This window comes from Ammospiza nelsoni, chromosome 2, assembly GCF_027579445.1.
Source record: "Ammospiza nelsoni isolate bAmmNel1 chromosome 2, bAmmNel1.pri, whole genome shotgun sequence".
Classification (NCBI taxonomy): Eukaryota; Metazoa; Chordata; class Aves; order Passeriformes; family Passerellidae; genus Ammospiza; species Ammospiza nelsoni.
Window position 1 is genome coordinate 89,896,301 of NC_080634.1, and position 20,026 is coordinate 89,916,326.

At 41.6% G+C, this 20,026-nt stretch overlaps 1 protein-coding gene across 9 annotated transcripts in view; it reads left to right on the top strand.

Annotated features, from left to right (window-relative positions):
- The window catches only part of MAP4K4 (mitogen-activated protein kinase kinase kinase kinase 4), a 162,915-nt gene that overhangs the window by 103,324 nt on the left and 39,565 nt on the right, over positions 1-20,026 (top strand). For all 9 annotated transcript variants that reach the window (XM_059466320.1, XM_059466324.1, XM_059466319.1 and 6 more), the window contains exons 4-12: positions 3,324-3,449; positions 4,219-4,329; positions 7,110-7,200; positions 8,727-8,857; positions 11,114-11,168; positions 13,527-13,605; positions 15,718-15,893; positions 16,560-16,632; positions 17,080-17,290. In XM_059466320.1, the coding sequence (XP_059322303.1) occupies positions 3,324-3,449; positions 4,219-4,329; positions 7,110-7,200; positions 8,727-8,857; positions 11,114-11,168; positions 13,527-13,605; positions 15,718-15,893; positions 16,560-16,632; positions 17,080-17,290 (1,053 nt within the window). The remainder of the gene's footprint in view (positions 1-3,323; positions 3,450-4,218; positions 4,330-7,109; positions 7,201-8,726; positions 8,858-11,113; positions 11,169-13,526; positions 13,606-15,717; positions 15,894-16,559; positions 16,633-17,079; positions 17,291-20,026) is intronic.

The following is a 20,026-nucleotide window of genomic DNA, read 5'->3' on the forward strand; positions in this document are numbered from 1 at the left end:
TAAAAGTGTTGCAGTTAGAAACCCCTAGGGATGCTGGCACGTCCATTTAGTCTCTGAAGGGAAACACATGAAAAGACAGAGGAAAGCTGCTCCAAGCTTGATTTAACCACGTGAGTCTTGCAAAAGTATAGCTTACTGCAAAAATTACTGGTAATCAGATGTGCTGTCACAGACAGGGAATGTATAAGTATAAAACACTTCCACCAGCTCCATCAGAAGGAAGACAAAGAGGGTTTCAATGGGAGTTTGTATTCACAGATAATGGCTTAAAGTGGTAATTGATGCCAGCTGCATAAAATCACTAGGAGGGGCTCACCAGCTGCCTCTCTCCTTCAAGAAAAAAGGATGTACTTTTGTATTACTTCATGAGAATGACAGTCTCTTGCCTCAATCAGTTTTAATTTTCTGCTTTTGTGATCCCCTTGCCTCTGCAAATGGAGGCACTGTCAGTGGTGGTGGTGCATTGCATGTGTTGTCTGGAGGAGGTGACAGACCTTCCATCTCTGAGGCTGGCTCACGTGTCCAAATCCCAGGAGGGGCTGCCAAAACACCTCGGTCTCCTCAGGAGGATCCCTGCTGCAGGCTGCAGTGTACCCTCCCCGAGGCATGTCTGTCCATAAGGGAATCTGTGTGGAAAGGGCCTTATCCTTTTGGGTGGGACTCATCTCACCCTGATGCAAGACACCTGCAAGTTTGGTGTCTGGATCTTGGTTAATGACCTCACCCTCCTTTTGTAGTTAGCGGGGAGAAGTAAACACCGGTAGGGTGCACATTGTTTGGCCTCTTTCAGATGTCCACATTGGGATGAAATGACCTGTGCCCTGGGAAAAAAAACTCCTGAATCTGGAACAGAGCAATTTTGATCTTGCCAACTTTTTGTTTTAATTGCCTTTTTTTAGTCTTCTACCAATTGCTTTACCACACTGGTGCTTCAGCCTTTTCTGTGCTGATTATTCCTCATAATAGTTCCTGTTGCCACAGAGTCTTCAGGACTCACTGCCAGGGGGTTATCGATCCACACTAACTCAGTGGATTCTTCCAAAGCCTGGCAAAAATTACTGAATCCATTTGTTATTGTAAACTGCATTTTGTACTGGATTGAACTGTAGGTGAGGAGCTATTTGTGCTATAGACAAGTGCTCAAAGGCAGCTGAAATATGAATGTAGGACCATTGTTAGCTGTAGTTCAGGGAGGTGCTTGGGGAGATTCTGCTGCAGGCCTTTGAGCAGGTGCTGTGACACAGACTCAGTGGAGAGCTGAAAGAGCACTCACTGTCTGCAGTCTGCTGGCTCTGTGTGTGCCTTTTTTGTCGTTTGTTCTTTTTTTTATTTTGGTGGGGGGAGGGGGGCTGGGATTTTTATTATTTCATTTTTCAGAAATAGATCCTGTTTAAGTATTGTCATTTTGGCTGCTGTTACAATAAATAAACACAAACAACCTTTAGGACATCCTGTCCATTGTATTGCAAAAGCTATTGTGTTCATGTGCTGAGGGTAGGAAGTAATTTTTATCTAAAAAGTCAGTTCAAAATAGCAGATTAATCCAATTATATGTATTAGCCTATCAGCAATTAAGTCCCAAAGCATCAAGTTTAACAATGCTCCTGTTTAATTTCTTTTTGCATAAATGCACAATTAGAGGTTTGGTGTAATATAACCCTGTCTTCCACCTCTCTTTTTTTTTCTTTTTGCATATAGTCTGAATAAATAAAAAAATCATTCAACAGCAAGGACAACAGAAGCAGCTGAGGAAGCACCAAGTTAGCTTTTGGCTCAAAAAGGTTTTCTGACATTGCTCTCTCCCAGGGCTGCTGTTCACTAGGAACTTTGATTTACCAGGTTTTTTTACTGTTTTGTTCAGTCTTCCAGAAATACCCAGTATTTTACTTCAAAGGCACATCTTAAGAAGATAAGAATAGTTTATCCCTGGTGCATTTTGGGAATTCTGTCATAATAATTTACGAGTAAGCATTGCACCCCACTATTAGAGTGTTTGAAATGGCTGTAGCATGTACTGATGGTTGTAGTTAGCTTTGTAGCAGAGAGTGGTGTCTGTTGTTCAAGGCGTGTGTACGGGTGTGTATAAGGAGTTAACACAAAGCTGCTATTAACATCTGCCTATGTCATGAATAGGATATTTGATTGCTAGCGTGGTACAAATTGCGAGGAAGTTTAAGGCTTAAAATTTTATCATATAATCAGCTTTGGCATCACAGAATAATTAGCGTATGTGCTACCGTTCCCATCAGCCAGCAGCCCTAGGGAGAAGTTTTGGCTTCTTCCTGGAATCAGTTTAAGGTAGATGTTTTTCTGCTTGGATATAAAATTGTAGAGCAAAAAGGAACATCCACCTGCCTTTTAATTTGTTGCCTTGCTAGGTGCTTGAAGAAGACTCCTGCTGTCTAGGTGTGGGAAGAGAAAGTTGGGGGTGGGTTGGTGTCCTCTCCTTCTTTTGTATCTGCTGTCTGCTGCTCACGCAGCACCTCAAAGCGTGTGGATCCTTCCATCTAGCTTGTACTACTGTCACTTCAAAAGCAGGTTGTGGGTCTTTTAAGGAGTGGTTTCATTATGTTACCCATTTTAGCTCTTTGGAGGGATGACCTCCCTTCACCTGAGCTGCTCTTTGCTTGGCACCTTGCTGGAGCCAGGGGGAGCCAGGGGAAATCCTTCCTCCGCCTTTGTGTCTCAGCATCCTGTTTACTGCCTGGGCTCCTGGCCCATTCTTCCTGATGCACTTGCTCTTCCTCCACAGAGGCAGATGGAGGAGGAGAAGGAAGCTTGTGCATGAGGCAAATGCCTTGTTCTTGCAGTAAGGGGAATTCCTGATCTCCACCTCTGTTTTCCTGTGCCAGTCCAGTGCTGGCACCAAGATGAGAACCTGCTTTGGTAGGTGGTTTATCAAAGCCACTGTCTGGCCTTTTAAAAGAACTGGTTAAAATGAATAAAATTAAAGGAGAAAAATTGAGGAAGATGGAAATAATATTCCTCTGTCATAAATTCCCAGCCTGCTAGCTATGGATTTACTTAAGGTGCTACAAGCATTGGGTTTTTGAAACAGATTTTGTCATGTTCCATCACTGGGTCAAATCCATTGCATCTTTTATTTGTTTCTTTGCGCTACTGAAAACTTGGGAAAGACTTGTTTTAGACCATTTCAATAGACAAGATTTTGATGGCATGAACATCAGAGGGGTTTACTGAACATGGTGCTGGTATAAATTGAAGTTCAGAAAAAAATCTACTTTTGTGACAGTGAGGAATAAATCAATAATGCGTGTGGTATATTAAACATATGGGGGTTTGTTTTATTTTTTTTTCCAAAGGATGAAGAAGAAGAAATCAAACTGGAGATTAATATGCTAAAGAAATATTCTCATCATAGAAATATTGCAACTTATTATGGTGCTTTCATTAAGAAAAGTCCTCCAGGACATGATGACCAACTTTGGGTAAGCAGATGTTTTTCAAACATGTTCCTAAGTGTTTCCCTATTGGATATAGATTGATAATGACAGAAATACCACTTTATGGAAGGACAAACTAAAGGAGTTTGGTGCTTGCCTGAACTGCTAGATAAGTGAATCACAGAGGCTAATCACACATCCTTAAGGGGATGTCTGAACCAAGATTTGCTATAAGCAGTGGATTTGTTCTTTAAGTAACTTTTTTCCCCATTTCCCAGATGGATAGTAACATGTTTCATAGGAGCAAGACGGCTGAGGAGTTAGAATATGTGACTGTAAAAAGAAAGCTGCATTTGAGATTGTACCCATTACATTTTTCATCCCACCTCATCTACACCCTCTAGAGGACTGAAGTTTGGGGTTGAAATGGCAGGGAGCACGTTCTTCCATAAATACATGGAAGTTAAAGGATAAGAAGTGTTGCAGTGATGTGATGAGTTTGATTCCTTCAGCATTGGATGTGCTCTTACTGCTAATGTATTTTGCATAGCTGAGCAAATCCAGATTCCCAGCATTAAATTACAGTGATTAAATCAGTCCTTGAAAATGTGGTAACTAATGTGAGACATATTCCATATATGTCTGACACACATTGAAGACATTTGGTTGAATCCATTTTCCAGGCAGAGATGTAAAATACATTCTCTACTTCACAAGAGCTTCCCAAATTAATGCTGTAACCTGATTATTTTGCTTTGCTGTACAGCTGAGATCTGTGTTTAATGTTGGTTGTGCACTGATATTTGTGTTGCAGCTTGTTATGGAGTTTTGTGGAGCTGGCTCCATCACAGACCTTGTGAAGAACACAAAAGGGAATACCCTGAAAGAAGACTGGATAGCCTATATCTCCAGAGAGATTCTCCGGGTAAGGAAAGCAGCCTGCCCCACGCAGAAACAGGCTGACAGAGATGCAGCCTAGCTTGAGGTTCTGCAAGAAGCTGTTTCTGATCAATCCCATTAGCTGTGTCATCACTTGGAGAGTGCGTAGGAGCAGATAGATGTCTGCTCCACATCATTTAACTTGGTGTGAGTTGTACTGTATTGTAGCAGAAGCCTTGCAGAAAATTGCAATTTCTAGTCATGAGAAGCCAATAGAGGAGCCGGTGACCTTGCCTGCTGCAGAAGCTGTAAAACTGTGTCCCTGAGACCCGGGGCTGAAACAGGGTTGTAGCACGGTAGGGTACAGAATGGGCTTTTCTAAATATGCTTGCAGCTGCCTTTTTCTTTCCTAATCAAGTCTGTGGAGGAAGAGCTGTTGGCTCAGGCCAGCAGTCAGGACTTGTGTGCTGTGCTGTGCTCTCATCCTGTGTTGTCCTGCAGTCTGTCTAGAGCCAGCAGCTCTGTCACGTGCGGCTGTGCCTGTGCCGTGCTTGCAGGCGGCGCTACAGAAGTTTTTCAGGAAGAGGTCTGCAGCTTACCAGTTGTTCTAAAATTGCAACTTAAGCTAATTACTCTTAATATTTAATTTCCAGTTGGTACAGTTTAAGTGCTTTTTTGAATTGGCATTTGTTTTGCTTCACTAAGTAAATCTGGGATGGTTTTCCTCGTGCTTCTTTGTAAAACAAATTGCCTCCTACCCATACCACTACACAGTATGTTTGTTCAATTGCTTAATCATAAATGAAGTTCTGAAGGGCTTTATGTTAAAGGAAATGAGCACTGGCTCTTGCATAAATCAATGCTGCTGTTGTCTGCGTTACACATTTGCTCTGCCTTGGCAATTTTTAAGATGAGGACAGAGGGAGACACACAGTTCTGGTCTCTTGCTCTAATTTCAAATGCTAGAGGACAGTCCAGCTGCTGGTGTTTGACTGGCACATTTTAAGTTGTTTACAAAGGAGAAGTTGTATTTCAAAATAAATGGTTAGCATGCTTTAATATGAGGAAAGCTAATTTCTGCAGGAACATCTTACCCTTGATTTGAGAGACATGTGGGCTCAGAGGTATTCCATGATATGTTGCATTCATCCTAGATCCTCCTTAGATAAAGCAGTCAAATACTTGCTGAGAGGAGGAAAAACTATTTACCTCAGAAAAGAGGGAAAACCATTTTCTAATTTCAATGAGAGATTTGCAAAAGGAGTGTTAATTACTGACCATCGGGAGCTGGAATATCTGGAAAAAAGGAATGCTAAATTCACATTGTAACGAGATGTTTCAAACCCTGATTCAACAGAAAGTTTGTCAGGGGTGGAGGAGAGAGGTGGTGTAACACAAAGTTAAAGGGAGCTGAAGTCCCAAAGATTGGTGTAGGTGGAGACACAGGTGAAGGTTGGCCCAGTGAATCCTTGTGTAGTTGGAAAGGTCGGGGGACTGCAGGAAAGTGGAGATGTGTCCCTCTGTCTCCTGCCAGGCCTTTGCAACCCCAAATCTGTTTTTTCAGTAGGGTTAAATGGTACTCTGGAGAGAACAGATGATTATCTCTCTGGCTTGGTTGGAGTAGCAGAAGGCTTTAAAAAATATCCTGTGTGAAGCTGTGGAAAAGCCTTCATTCCTGTGAAAAATAAGACCACACTTAGCATTAGCAGTCAGTGAAGGGTCTCAGGGACATCAGCCATTCACTTGATTTGCTTGTGACCTGTGGAAGGGAAGCTGTAGATAGTGGTTTTTTGTCACACTCATTAACTGTTTTAAAAAAAGGAAAACAGCCCAATGGTTATGTAGGAAAACTGGTAAATGATCAGTTAATGAAGAACATGTGTTAGGAAATACTTCTCTACAGCAACCACTACTCTCTTAACCTCTTGCAGCTGTAAAGGTTCTATTCCTTTATTTTTCACAAAACATTAAAAGACTGTGAGGGCAACATGAACAGGCAAGATGATCCCACTGGAGACTACAATTTTCCGAGCAGAAAACTGAGGAGAACCCAAAATACAGGCAGTTGCTAAGAGGGTTGCCTGTTGTTCTCCCAATTACATTAGAGAGTAAAATGCAACATATGTCTTTCTCAGCCCTCCCTCCACATGGCTAATGCTTTGGGGCATGTATCCAGGTGCTGTCTCAACAAAAAGCACCGTATGCCAGGAGGTTTTGTTTCCTTTGGAAAGTATAACGCTTATGCTTTTTTTTTCTCTTCGCATTTTTTTTTCCTGAGGTACAATTATCTGGTTTCATGTTTATGGAGGCTAGAGAAGAGGACTGCACTTTTGCAGTACAGCATGTCTTTGTCATCTGTCCTCCCTTGCCCTCAAACATGACTGCCAGTCCATCACCCCCCACCTCCTTCTGGGGGTGCATATATACATGTGGGTGCTGCCTCCTTTCTCCTTCCACCTCCTTCCCAGCTGAATTCTCTGTGACCCTGTGCACGTCAGAAGTCAGTGGCATACACTGACAGTGATGTCATTTAGAATGTAATTACTTGGAGACTTTGTGGGAGCTGAACTTTATTCACAGGACAGCTGGGAGGTGTTTGCACAGTGCAGATGTTGGGCTGTATTTAGGTGCTGTGAGAGCCTGATCTGAGCCTGTGTCTCTGCTCCATCACCAAAGGCTGTGTGGGTGGTGTGCTGCAGGTCCCCCTGCACCAAGTGCAGGAGGTCAAGGCACAGTGCTGTGACCTTTGGGGCTGCTGGGGATGGGCAGTCTGTTGCTGAGCCTAACTTTGAACATTCTCTCCTTCCTCTCTTCTCCTTAATGCAGGGGTTGGCACATCTTCATGCCCATCATGTGATTCACAGGGATATCAAAGGGCAAAATGTGTTATTAACAGAGAATGCAGAAGTGAAACTTGGTAAGTAGGCACACATGTCCATTTCCTCATTTGTTCAGCCTTTGGTTTTATGATGTTCCCAAATTATTTCATCCTTTAAGAGCCCTGCAACATGTTTTGTAGCATGAGTACTCTGTCAGTGGTTCCATGTGGATTGACAGCCTGTATGTATTTCCTCCTGCTTGGAGAGGATGGAGCCCAGGTTGTTGTTGAATTTGGTTAGGAGATGTTGGTTTTCATGCCAGAATCAGTGCAGGGATCATTTTGTTTCCCCTACTGAGCTGTGTGTAACTTGAGTCTGTTCTGATTCACTTTATTCTGGACTCGGGAAGTGACAGGAGTCTCTCTTGTATTTAGCTTTAATTAAAATAGCACCTGCTGTTCAGGTTCTGGACACAAAAATATGATCTGGACAGCACTCTCAAGGGAACTGTGGCATTGAATTCAAAACACAGTTCCAGCTCTGGCATGCCTGCTGAAAATCGTGCTCATCCCTGGCCTCTTCTCTCCTGCCAAGTGGACATACTTTTTTTTTATTTCCTCTCTAATTTGTCTCTTTCAGTTAGTGCACATGTCAACCTTCTGTGTTTGTATCACGCTACACTCACCACCTTTTTTTGGTTAAATATAGAGGCATGCTGAAGCCCTCCCACCCAGCCCACATCCCTTCTGCTTTGCATTACACCTTCCTGCAGCATGAGGCATGGGAAGTTGTCGCGGCTGCTGGAGGAGGAAGCGCTTGGGAGAGCTTTCCTTCATTTGGTCCAAAATGGCGCACAGTAGCTTCCAAACCATTGCTTCCACTGAGCTGGTCTACACCAGTTCCTCAGATGTCACTCTGTGAGGCTGACACAGCCCTCTTAGGGCAGATGCAGTTACTGGTGTAGAGGGACATGTAGCACTGTGGTCTTGAGCAGGGCAAAATGAAAGGCAGAGAACACCTTTGTAATGTAATTGCTTTGTAATGAAATGGGCATCTCTTTCCCAGCCTGTGTGGCATGCGTGCCCAAAGTTAGCACTTCCTGAATAATTCTATCTTTTGCTCTCATTGATGTTTCTGCTCTGTGCATTAAAGCAGAGAGCAGCTCGCTGAACAGCAAGTTATTTTTGCTGTCCAGTTGTAGAGCAGAAAAAGTGGTGAGCTGGAAGGGGCTTGTTTATGCATGCCATTTTCCCACAGCATGAGAGGTACCTTTGGGAAGTGGCTGTTTTTTGTATAGGCAGCGGTACTTGGCTTCACCGTGTGGGAAGGGTCTAAACAGCCCTTTCTCAGCCTCCCAGGCAGCCCTTCTGCAACTGTGCTCTCCCTCCTGTCCAGGCACACCAGTGAGGGGCACAGGAGAGGTGACTGTGTGCTGCTGTGTCCCTTGACTCTTGTGCCCAAGCACATTGTGTGTGAACCACGAGGGCTCACTTGCCTCAGGATTAGTCATCTTGTTTCTCTTCAGCCTCCCATCTACAGGCCTTTGTTTTCAAATCATTTTGCAAAAGTAATCATTGTGTTATTGTCCCCCTCTTACTTAATTTTGCTCTTTTCCCACCCACAGTGGATTTTGGTGTCAGTGCTCAGCTGGACAGGACAGTTGGCAGGAGAAACACTTTTATTGGGACTCCCTACTGGATGGCTCCAGAAGTTATTGCCTGTGATGAGAATCCAGATGCTACATATGATTACAGAGTAAGAGTCCTGTTCTAAGAAAAAACCCAAAACACTTGCAATATAAATGTCCATGGACTATGGCAGTTTTTGAGATTTCTTATGCTTTGTAGGAGTAATAACTGTTTTGTCTAGTTACATTCTTATTACCAAAGTACAAGGCAAGGATACTATCAAATTGTGACCTTTAACACTTTCTGCTGCTTGTTTTATTGTCATTTTGAGATGTAAATACAGGACTTCAGGGTGCTGTAGGTGCTTAGAGAAGGCAAAAAAGAGTTTACCTGGAAATGCTTGTATTCTCGATTTGCATAATGGTTGTACTTTAAATGTGTTACACTGTGTCCCAGTTATTGTGGTAACCCAGAACAATACATTGTAGATGTTGCCTTAAATAGAACCACCGTCTGGAGAGCCACTGAAGTACAGAAGGAACTCTTAAAACTACTTCTGATTTCAGGATACATATACATGATTTTTTGGATAGAAATTTATCCATCACAACATTTCTTAGCAAAGATAATTCTTTATGTAACTTGCTGCAAACCAAGGATTTAATTACTGCAAAACCATAATTGGCTTGATGGTATTTGCACTACCCTTAAGAATATTAGGTATATGTACTTAAATATATCTAGTGAAAGCATACTGTAATCTTGAAAGTTCCTCTCAGCTGACTTTAATGAGAGCACAAGGAAAGAAGCCTTTTTTGGTTTTTAAGAAACCTTCATTTGGACTAATGTATTGTTCCATCTTTAACCAAGGGCAACAAGGATATCAGAAAGCCAGAGATTAAGACCTTACAATGAATTATAGAGCTGAATATCAATTATATCACTTTGCTGAGACTGATGGTGTTAGCTATCAGTACGTTTGTGTGTGTCTAAATCTTTGTAAAAGACCCAGATTATTTGACATTTTGACTAAGATTGATCAGATTGATCCTGTTTCTCTTGATTTAATTCCTTTTTACATTCAGTATCTCATTGTACTAAAGCTAATGTTTTATATCTTTCCAGATAAAGTTGTTATTATTAGTAAGGAAGGTTCGCTATTAAATGATTTAATTAAGCAGAAAAACTCCCTGTGATATTTGTTAATGCAGTAGTGATGTGGAAAATAGCTCTTCTCTCCTCTAAAAACACCTGTTTATTGTTCCTGGTGGAGCCTGTAGGGTGGTTGTTCACAAAAAATTGTTTGAAAGGTTCTCTAAGATCATGGGGATGTGCACTTTAGCTTAGATGGCTGCATTTAACTAAGAGAGGAGTGCCTTGCTGGGTCTGAAAATATGATCTTTGGAATTGCTTCTTTGCTTGTAGTGCATGAAGAGCTTATTTGCTCATTAAAGTAATTTTTTAAAAAATCACAATTATGACCAGAAATGAAGACTGCTTTGCTCAAAAACAGCTCTCTTTCACAGCAGTCTCCTCCAATACTTTGCCCATTAAGCTGTGTCACTCTCTGAAGTTGGTTCCTTGCCAGGACTCCTCCATCTCTTCCCTGTGTTTGATCTTCCTGGCTCTTGTTTGGTCTCTCCTGAGTCAGAGGTGCTGGCCAGAGGTGGTATCTTGAAAAGTTGCCACTGAAGGGCACTTTTTCTGCAGTGTTTTAAGCAAGGCTGAGGTGTTAGGGGAGGAATGTTGGCTTTGGCTGTAAGTAATGCCTGTGGTAAAGACAGAGGTGTAAATTTTGGGAGTCTGTGGTAAAGACAGAGGTGTAAGTTTTGGGAACCTCTGCTTTTTCAGTGGTGTTACTGACTAATTCACCTCTCCTTTCAGTGGGCCTGTATTTTCCTTTTGTTCTTGCTTGTTTGTTTACGTACCTGAAGAACCTTTCCTTGCAGTTTTCAACAAGTCTGGCCACTTTAAATTTGAGCTGAGTTTTTGCTTTTATAACTGCATCTCTGCACACCCTGGGAATGCCCTTGTTCAGTTCTTTGTTGACAAGGGAATATTGAAAATTCTGTTGTTTCGTAGGCTTAGATTTCTGGCAAATGTATTTCCCATTGTCATAATGTGAATGTATTTTTATGTGCTCTTGGAAAGGTTTGTTTGCTCACTCAGTAAGAATACGTGCATGTGTTTCTGCATATACATACGTATTATGTGAAAAGTAGGATTTTATGATACAGTTACAAGATGAAAGAGGCTTATATTATTTAAATAGCCATGGTATTTGGTTTCAGCCTCACCTACAGGGCCTCTCTAAATAGTGCTCTCTTAGTGTGTGAATAGGTAAATCCACCTACTAACATATGGTGTGTCTGTTTCTCTGCAGAGTGACCTTTGGTCCTGTGGCATTACGGCCATAGAGATGGCAGAAGGAGCTCCCCGTAAGTGATCCCTGTGCTTCTCCAGTGGGCTCGTTTTAGGGCTGAAACGTATACTTGGGTGATGCTGCTTGTAATCTAAGCCTAGTTTTGAGGTTTCTGAAAATATCCCCATGTTATTTCTGTTCTCTTTGGTTTTGCCTGCTCTATAAATATGAAATCCCATAAATAGCAATGCTTTTGATAAAGATAGGGTTGTGTTTAAACACTACAGTGCAGACTGCAGTAATTTAATTTCTATAGCAGGAATATTTGGAAGCTAATCGAGTGTCTGACTTCCTTCCTATTGGTAGTATATTGTGTTTTGGAGCTGTGTCCCACTTTGTCTATGGACTGGCCTGGAATACTGAAACCTCAGCTGGGGAGAGGGTCAGTGGGGCCTTGAGGAAGCAGATCTTAATGAAAAAAGCATTTGTAGCAGCTATTTCTGTGTTGGCTCTCTGTTGGTCTGGATAATGCTAACATTGCTTCTCCCTTTTGTTTCCACTCATCAGTGGGTGGTGTTAATCTTCCTTAGCAGTGACATGGCTTAAACTGTAAATCCTTCTTCAGGACAAAGCACTGAACTTAGATATTCTCAAGCAGGGATCATTATCAGTTAGTTTGGATTTGAGAGGAAAACCTGGAAACCAAAAATGCTCAACTTTTTAATAGGCTCTTTTCCTTTCACATAGTTCTTTCAGAATATAAAGGCAAACATCAGATGTGTGAGGAGGACAGAAACCTTTGAAAAGAAAAGAAGTTAGGCATGGTGTTATGACTTTTAATTATAATTTTTATCGAAGTCCTTATTGATCTTGCAAATATACTTACCCTCACTCTCAGCTGGAGCTCTGTATTTAAAAAATAAGAACCTAAGGTACTTAAGAGCATGTTCATTTTTTTGCACATAAAAATCTATAGCCACAACACAGCCCAGCTTGAAATGTCCTTGAAATAATCTTGTAGAAATAAAGTATTGATATTTCCCAGGTAAATATTGGTCATTTGGTTGTAGCTACTGCCTGATTTTCTTGTTGTTCTTACTGACTTTAATGCAAGATTTAAAAGTCAAATCACAATGGTCGTGTGTTGATTCATGTTTTAGGAGGCCTGATAGTTTGGGGTTGTTTTCTTTTTCCTTCCTAATTGCACGTTTGCATGAATGTCCAAGTGAGAGCTGCTCCCAGGACACTTTAGCCAGCACTGAATTAAGTGAACTACCTCCTTTTTGCCCCCTCTTTTTGTTCAGTGCATTGGGCTGCCTGTATGGCTTTGTAAGCCTAAAATTGGACAATATTTTGTTCATTTCTAAACCAGAGCGTGGCTCTTCTTTGTGTAAAAGCACAAATGTAGCATTTAAGAAGTTAGCAAAGATCCTCTGTAAGTGCAGAACAGCTCTTGTCCTCTGGTACATGGACTCTACCTCCTCCTCCTCCAGTGGCAGCTGAGAGTCCATCTCTGTGGATTCTTTGGTGGTCTGCAGGGATCCATAGGCATCCAAGGGGCTTCTTTGCCAAGACTGATGTCCCTTATTTTTGAGCTAGAATTCTCTTCCCGCTGGTCTGTTTCTCCTGAATATCAGTTGTGTGGTAAATGTCACCTCATCCTGCTGTGATCACTCAGGCTGAGACTGAGGGTGGAAGAGATCAGACATAGGAAGATGGTTAGAACATTGCTCCTAGAGGCCTTTCTTGGGCTGCTTCTCTCCCTGCTCCCTTGTTTCCTTGTGTTGGCTCTGCCATATTGCTTTACTATGGAACAGGAGGAAAAGCTGTCCAACACTGATCCTGGACTCCCACTGAATGCCCACTGAAACAAACAGGACTTCTTTGGACAAAAGTTAGGAGTTTGCATTTCAGTTCTGCAGACAGTCCTTTTGAGTGATACAGACCCTCCCATGCTTCAAAACTGTCATGCCTTGAAGTACAAAAATATCCAGGTCTGGAGAGTAAAAATGAAGCACCCTCAATAATGGGAGAGAAGGGCAGGTAGAGGAAGGAAGGGCAGGTGAAGGAAGATTGTGTGGAACAGTAACTCTCATTGTTCCCTTCCACCATCATCATCTCCCAGTATTTTGTTGACCAGAAAGTAAGTCAGATGACTTGGGCTGGAGGAGGGCCGTGCTCAGATGTTCCCATCTTGGTCAGTTCTGGAGGCTGATCCGTGCTTTGACCTCTTTCTCTTTTTGGGCTGCCATTGGCACATTGAGCTATGGAATTGTTGTCATTTTGGGCTAATTCCATTTAGCTGTGTTGCTGTCTACACCTACTGCATGGATGTTTGGGATGGTGGGAGTGGTTGTGGAAGCTCAAGTCATGGCATTGACAGAGAGCAGCTAAACCAGTGTCTCTATGTCTCTGTTTGTTTTCTTCCCTTCAGCACTTTGTGACATGCACCCCATGAGGGCACTCTTTCTGATACCCAGGAACCCTCCCCCACGGTTAAAATCCAAGAAATGGTATGTATTTATTATATCTTGTCTTGTCTAGCATGAAGTTTTCTCATATTGCATAGTTTTGTTACCCCTTCCACAGAATTGTAAAGCAATTTAAGTTAGCAAAATCTCTGTTATCTTTTGTGCCTCTGAATCAAAGGAAGAAATAAAATGTATGCATTATTTAGTTCTGTTTGTCCCAGAGAAATTCATCTCAAATTGTGTGAAAATAAATACCAAAGTTTTTGGTTTTTCTTTTTCAGTAGAGCAGCATCTGTATTAAGGTGACAAATGGATCCATGTTTTAAAATATAGACTCCTGTAGCACTCTTAATGTACAGTGTGTTTTCTCAGATGTATCATAACACAGAAACAGAACAGTGCTATGGTGTTCTAGTTGCTAAATAGAAAGGAGCTATTAAAACTAATGAAGGCTTTTACTATAATTATTGTAAACGGTTGGAATTGAGTGCCTGCTTCTTGCCAGCTGAGAAGAATCCATTAGTATCAGAGGATTTCCTCCCAGTTACTGGTTACAACTGGCACATATGAAACAAAAGTACTCTGTAGAAAGAGGTTTCTTATCGATAGAATGGGATCATGAGATGCTGTGATCCTGTCAAAATAATGAAGTGATTGGACTGCATATTCAATATTGACGTAGTATAAACATGTCTTACTTGCTGGGCTTGGTCTTTACCTGAATTGACTTATTTATGCACTTGTATACTGTCAAGGCATTGCTCTCTTACTTGCCTTCTGCATATATTAAGAGAATAGAGATGCATATGTGCCATTTGCATTAGCCATTCATTGACCTTTTTATGTGAAATAATGACATTCAAGGTGTGAGGAATAAAAAAATCTGAACATCCAAGTTATGTTGGATTCAGCCTTTTTTATTGCAGTAGGGAAGTAAACTGATGGTTGGAAATCATTGTTTTTCCTCTTAAGCATGTAGTGAGGATGTTTGCTCTCCAAGCACTGGAGCAGGTTGAGAGCACATACCAGTGAAAAAGCAGCTCTGCTCCAAGGCAGTGTTGCTGTAACTCAGCTGTTTTGATAGCTTGCTTAGGTGCAGATTATGAGAAGAGAGGCCAAATGATGACAAAGTTGTACAATTGTCATAGAACAGCTTGGGTTGGGACCTTAGAGATCATCTAATTCCAAACCCTGCCATGGACAGGGATGCCATCCACTAGTTCAGGTAGCTCAGAAACCCATCCAACCTGGCATTGCATGCTTCCAGGGATCAGGGGGCATCCACAACTTCTCTGGGCAACTTGTTCAGTGCTTCATTGTGGTTTTGAGTATTTCCACTGCTGGATTTTGGCAGGTGGCTTGTTTGGTGACTTCTTTCTGCAGAGATCCCCCTTCAAGAGTTCAAATGAAGTGCAGATTTTGGAAGGGTGGTGCTGCAGGTTATCTAACTCCCATGCCCTGTCAGTTTATTCTGTGTGCAAGGGGGGTTTAGTTTAGTTCATGCCCTTAAATTATGTCAGAGACTCAAAGTGCCTGTGTTGAACAGACAAACACTGACCAACACCCACCTCTAGTTCTGTAAAAATTTTTTTGTGTGTGAGTCTTAAGGTAAAAGATAAAATAATCTTAAATTCTGGCAGATCTAACTCTGTGAGCCCAAGTGCATGCAAAAGCAGTGTGGTGCTGCTTGTGTCAGGAGAGTGGCAGACATTCAGTTCTCCTGACTTTGGAATGGCTGTCTGTAGCATGGATAAGCTGCCCTGCCTCTGCTCCAAGCAGGCTGGATTCTATCCAGCTCTGATCCAGAAGCATCTAGGCTGGGTTTACATGATTTACCTGACTCACAGATCCTGCCTTTCAGAGCAGTTATCCTTCTGAAAGAGGGCACATTACAAGGCACGAGTGAGGCTGTGCCTGGGTGCTCCAAGAATGTTCATGTCACCCTGTGTCCCTCCAGCCCTGTGTCACCCCAGCCCAGTGCTCAGCTGGAACACACTCAAATCTGTTCAGGAGGTACACTTGCAGGCAGCACTTGTACTGTTCTCTGGGACATGATGCTCTTGGAGGAAATTAATTTGAGGAAGGACAGGAAAAATGTTTCATCTGAGTTTTACTTCTCATCTTTTGCTTTTTTTCCCCTTCCTGCTTTCTCAGGTCGAAAAAGTTTTTCAGCTTTATAGAAGGTTGTCTAGTGAAGAATTACATGCAGAGACCTTCTACAGAACAGCTGTTGAAACATCCCTTTATACGTGACCAGCCAAATGAAAGGCAAGTCCGAATCCAGCTTAAGGACCATATAGACAGGACCAGGAAGAAGAGAGGAGAGAAAGGTATGCAGCTTCTAAAAATCAAGTCTTTGCCACTTGTCAAACATGCATGTTTTTGTCCTGCTTTGCATTCTAAATACCCACTCCAAGAGAAGCTCCTATAGCACAAATCCTTGAAAAGTTCTTTTTTAATTCATAGTTTGACTATCAGAAGGCTCCGTTTTGTTCTGTCCTTTACAGAGAAAGTATAAATTTCAAGTGCTGTATTTTCTGATAGATTAAATTTGCTCACTTGCTGGCCACTCTTCCATACAAGCATTAAACAGTATTTAGGAGGATATTGGCATGTATGCCGTTCCCTTCTTTAGTCTGTGGTAGATTAATTTCCTGGAATGATGCCATAAATCAGACTCACAGGAAATAACCCATCACAAGAGCTGTGAAGCAAATGTTTTGGGCAGCCTTTTCTCCTTATTCAGGTGGTGCTGAAGTTCTCCAGGTGACTTGTCTTACATGTAAAACCTGGTGTTGTTCAGGGAGTTTGCTGGAAGTCTTCTCCAAACCACTGTGCCACTGGGAAGATGAGCTTATATATGTAGAATGAGTTCTAGGGTCTGTGATGGATCTTCTCACTGAAGGGGACAGGAGCTGGTTTACTGAGGTGCTGCTGCAATGCCCCACTGCCCTAAAATTAAAGGACTATCCAGGCCTTTATTTCTTTCCTGTTAGATGAAACGGAGTATGAATATAGTGGAAGTGAGGAAGAAGAGGAGGAAGTGCCTGAACAAGAAGGAGAGCCAAGGTAATAATTGCTTTTGGGATGGCTTTGGGCAGATCATGCTGAGTAAGTCTAAAGGTCTGTGATTATAAATCAGCATGCTAAATTTCTGTCTCTTATTAAGTGAATGCACAAACCACTCAAAGGGTTTGAATACCTATGCTGTGACTGTTAAAGGTTTGAAAGCTCCCCCTCCTATGACTTAGAGCAAACAAGCTTTGGATTTATGGCAAATATGATTGATCAGGGTCTCCACAGTGTTAGCATTCGTCCTTACTTTGCTTGGCCTCATTTCACGCCTTCCACTGAGAGCGTGTATTTGACATACATCCAGTGTCTTTGCTCCAAAAGAAACGAGATTAAACTTTAACATCATGATATATTTTATTAATGTTCCCCTGCTTTGGCAAAAGTATTTAATGGTCCATCAGGCTTTATCATACAGAAGGCTTTAACTTCCTCTTGTTGCAGTTCCATTGTCAATGTGCCTGGAGAATCAACCCTCCGACGTGATTTCCTGAGACTGCAGCAGGAAAACAAGGAACGGTCCGAGGCCCTTCGGAGGCAGCAGCTGCTGCAGGAGCAGCAGCTCCGTGAGCAGGAGGAGTACAAGAGGCAGCTGCTGGCAGAGAGGCAGAAACGCATCGAGCAGCAGAAGGAGCAGAGGAGGCGGCTGGAAGAGGTAGAAACAGGAGACTGGAGTTTGGGGGGACAGAAGCCCCTCTCCCCCTCTTGTTTCCCATTCCCACACCCATTTCAAAATAATTCCTTGTAGCCCCCAGGATATCTCAGGAAAGAAAACCATGTGAAAATCTACCTCTAAACGTAGAGCGAAGCACTCAAATCCATGATTGGGTACTTGAATATAAGGCGTCTTCCAAAGCATTTGACTATCCAGCAGCTCCTATGAAGACAACAGGAGCCAGAGCTGCATTGTTTGAAGGCGTTTTTTGTGGAAGAGGCTCATTCTTGGTCTTTGTCTAGGCTTAGGTAGACAGAAGAGGAGACATAAATTATTCCCAGGTGGATGTTTCTCTCAAGAGTACTGTTTTGGGGGCCATAACATTTTTCAGATTTCCCTTTAAAGCTTTCTCAAACGTGTTTGGCACTCATTCATGGTAGATGGAAGCCTGTTTTTTAATGTATTATTCTCTCATGAGCAGTAGCTTAGTGGCTAAAAACCACCTAGATCATAAAATAATAGAATTATTTGGATTGGAAGGGGCCTTTAAAGGTAGATCTATAAATAATTTTGTAAATCAGTGTTAAAATTATAATTCTGCAGGAATTACAAATATGTAAATCATACTTTTGTGATACAGTAAGTATGCAATTTCTATACAGTACTGGAAGGTAAAAGAATGTATGTGGACAATATTGTTCTGTCATACTTTTCACCTCCTAAGATCTCGTGTGCATTTATATATATATGTGTAGATGCAATATGCAGCATGAGCTTCAGAAATAGGAGGATTTCAAAACAGCTCTTCAGGCCAGAGCTTGGTATGACACAGAGTTGAAGTGAAACCAATGCTCTGGCTCTTCAGGAAGTGCAGGGTCAAATTCCAGTTGTCCTTAAATGACCTCTTGCTTGAGTCTGTTTCAGCCTTTCACTTAGCAGTGATGGAAAAACTACACCCAGTCTGGTTTTCCAAATCCTGGTAACGTTTAATGAGGATGCAACCAGGACCAAATGTTGATTTGCATCCCGTGACCTGTTTGCATAACAAGTTATACAAAGTTTCAAATACCTTTCCAAGTCACATTATGCTCCTTATCCCTCTTTTCCAAAGTGCAAATGAGTTTAGTGCTGCTATAAGGAGGGATTGGTAGCTAAGATTCAGCCACACATGAATCCATGAGGAGGAATGAGGAGAAGGCATATAAAGCCCATTTCTCTTCTGTTTCTTTCCCACCCTTCAGAGAATGCCAAGATAAACCTCATAGCACTTCCAACTGTTTTTAGACTGTTTGTGGGGGGAGTAAGTAGTAAAAAACGATACTAGAAAAATATGAAAATAAAAGATAGTTGTTGTCAAAGGTGGGCAAAAGTTGAGCTACTGTTTAACTGCTCAAATTTTTCTTAGTATGGGAGTCAATGATTTATTTTAAATGCCCCTTTAATCTCTAAGGTTCTGCAGGCAGTATTTTTTTTTGTTGAGGAAGAGGATTACAATTAAATTATCTAGGTCATTTAACTTTAGTAATCAGTGCAACTCTTAAAATCTGTATTTTCTTTTTAAAATAAAGGGGCTGCTGCTGCCAGTAAAGCAAAGCAATGCACCATTTTCTCTGTGTGGGTTGAATTTTTGGGGATGTTACAGTTATAACAGAATGAGCAAGTAGAAAGAAAAGGCAGTTACCTGAAAGTTATGTTTAATAAGTTCTGCTTTTTAAAATCCAAAATAAAACTGACAGCTTCCACAACCACAAGACAGCATGTAATGTAGATTGTAATCCTGAATAAGGTTGCATGGTAAAACATGTAAAATTTGTAAGATCAAAGCTTTTTACCTTGTATGGGTCTGTAACCTCTGCCTGGTTCCTTGGAGGCATAAATAGGAATAAGTTACAAAATAGGTGAGTTAAAAAAGTTTCCTTTTGCAGGTGATGGTGTAGGCATATTGTTCATCAAGCGCATTAAAGAAAAGACTCACATTTAGCTTTCAAAAAAATCCCACTTAGTTGATTGGATCTTGTGTTGGAAAAATGTATGATCCCAAGTGGTTTTCAACAAAACAGCAGCCAAAACAAGCTCTTTCAGATGGGGGAAGGGTAGTAGACACAAATTTAGATAAACATCAGTGTTGTGACACAATTGAAGGCCAAAATATTTAAATGTTGTCACTTTGTCCTTAACTCACCCCCCCTGTTTTGATGAAGCCAGTAAACAATGAGGAGCTTGATAATGGGAGTCAAGATTAATGTCAGGCGTTGAAGCTCAGGGCGTTCATAAATGAGTTGATATTTTTACCAGACTTGCTGTCTTATAATTTTTGCTTGTGTAAAGTATGTATGCATATACCTATTTAATATTCTTTGGTAGAATTTTATGCATTAGATAATCTTCCTGAACAAGTTGCATATACTTCCCCAGCTCCCCACTTCCTAAATTAAAATTGAGGGCTTGTTCTTACAATGCTGGCACAGAGCCCAGACAGTTTTGACCGAGACTGTAACAGGAACGGTGTTTAGGACATCTGCCAAAAACTCTAATTCTCAGCAGTATTAGAGAAAAGATTACTTTTTAAAAGGCATATAGGTGACTTCTAAAAGTTGTTGTTGCAGGAACCTTGTAGTTTGTGTCTTGCTGAGGAGGTGAAAATGACATGTGGTCAAACTACAGAAAATTACATGAGAATTTTGCGACTGGGATTTTGTCCCACCCCCAATCCTCGTTTAAAAGACATATAAAGAC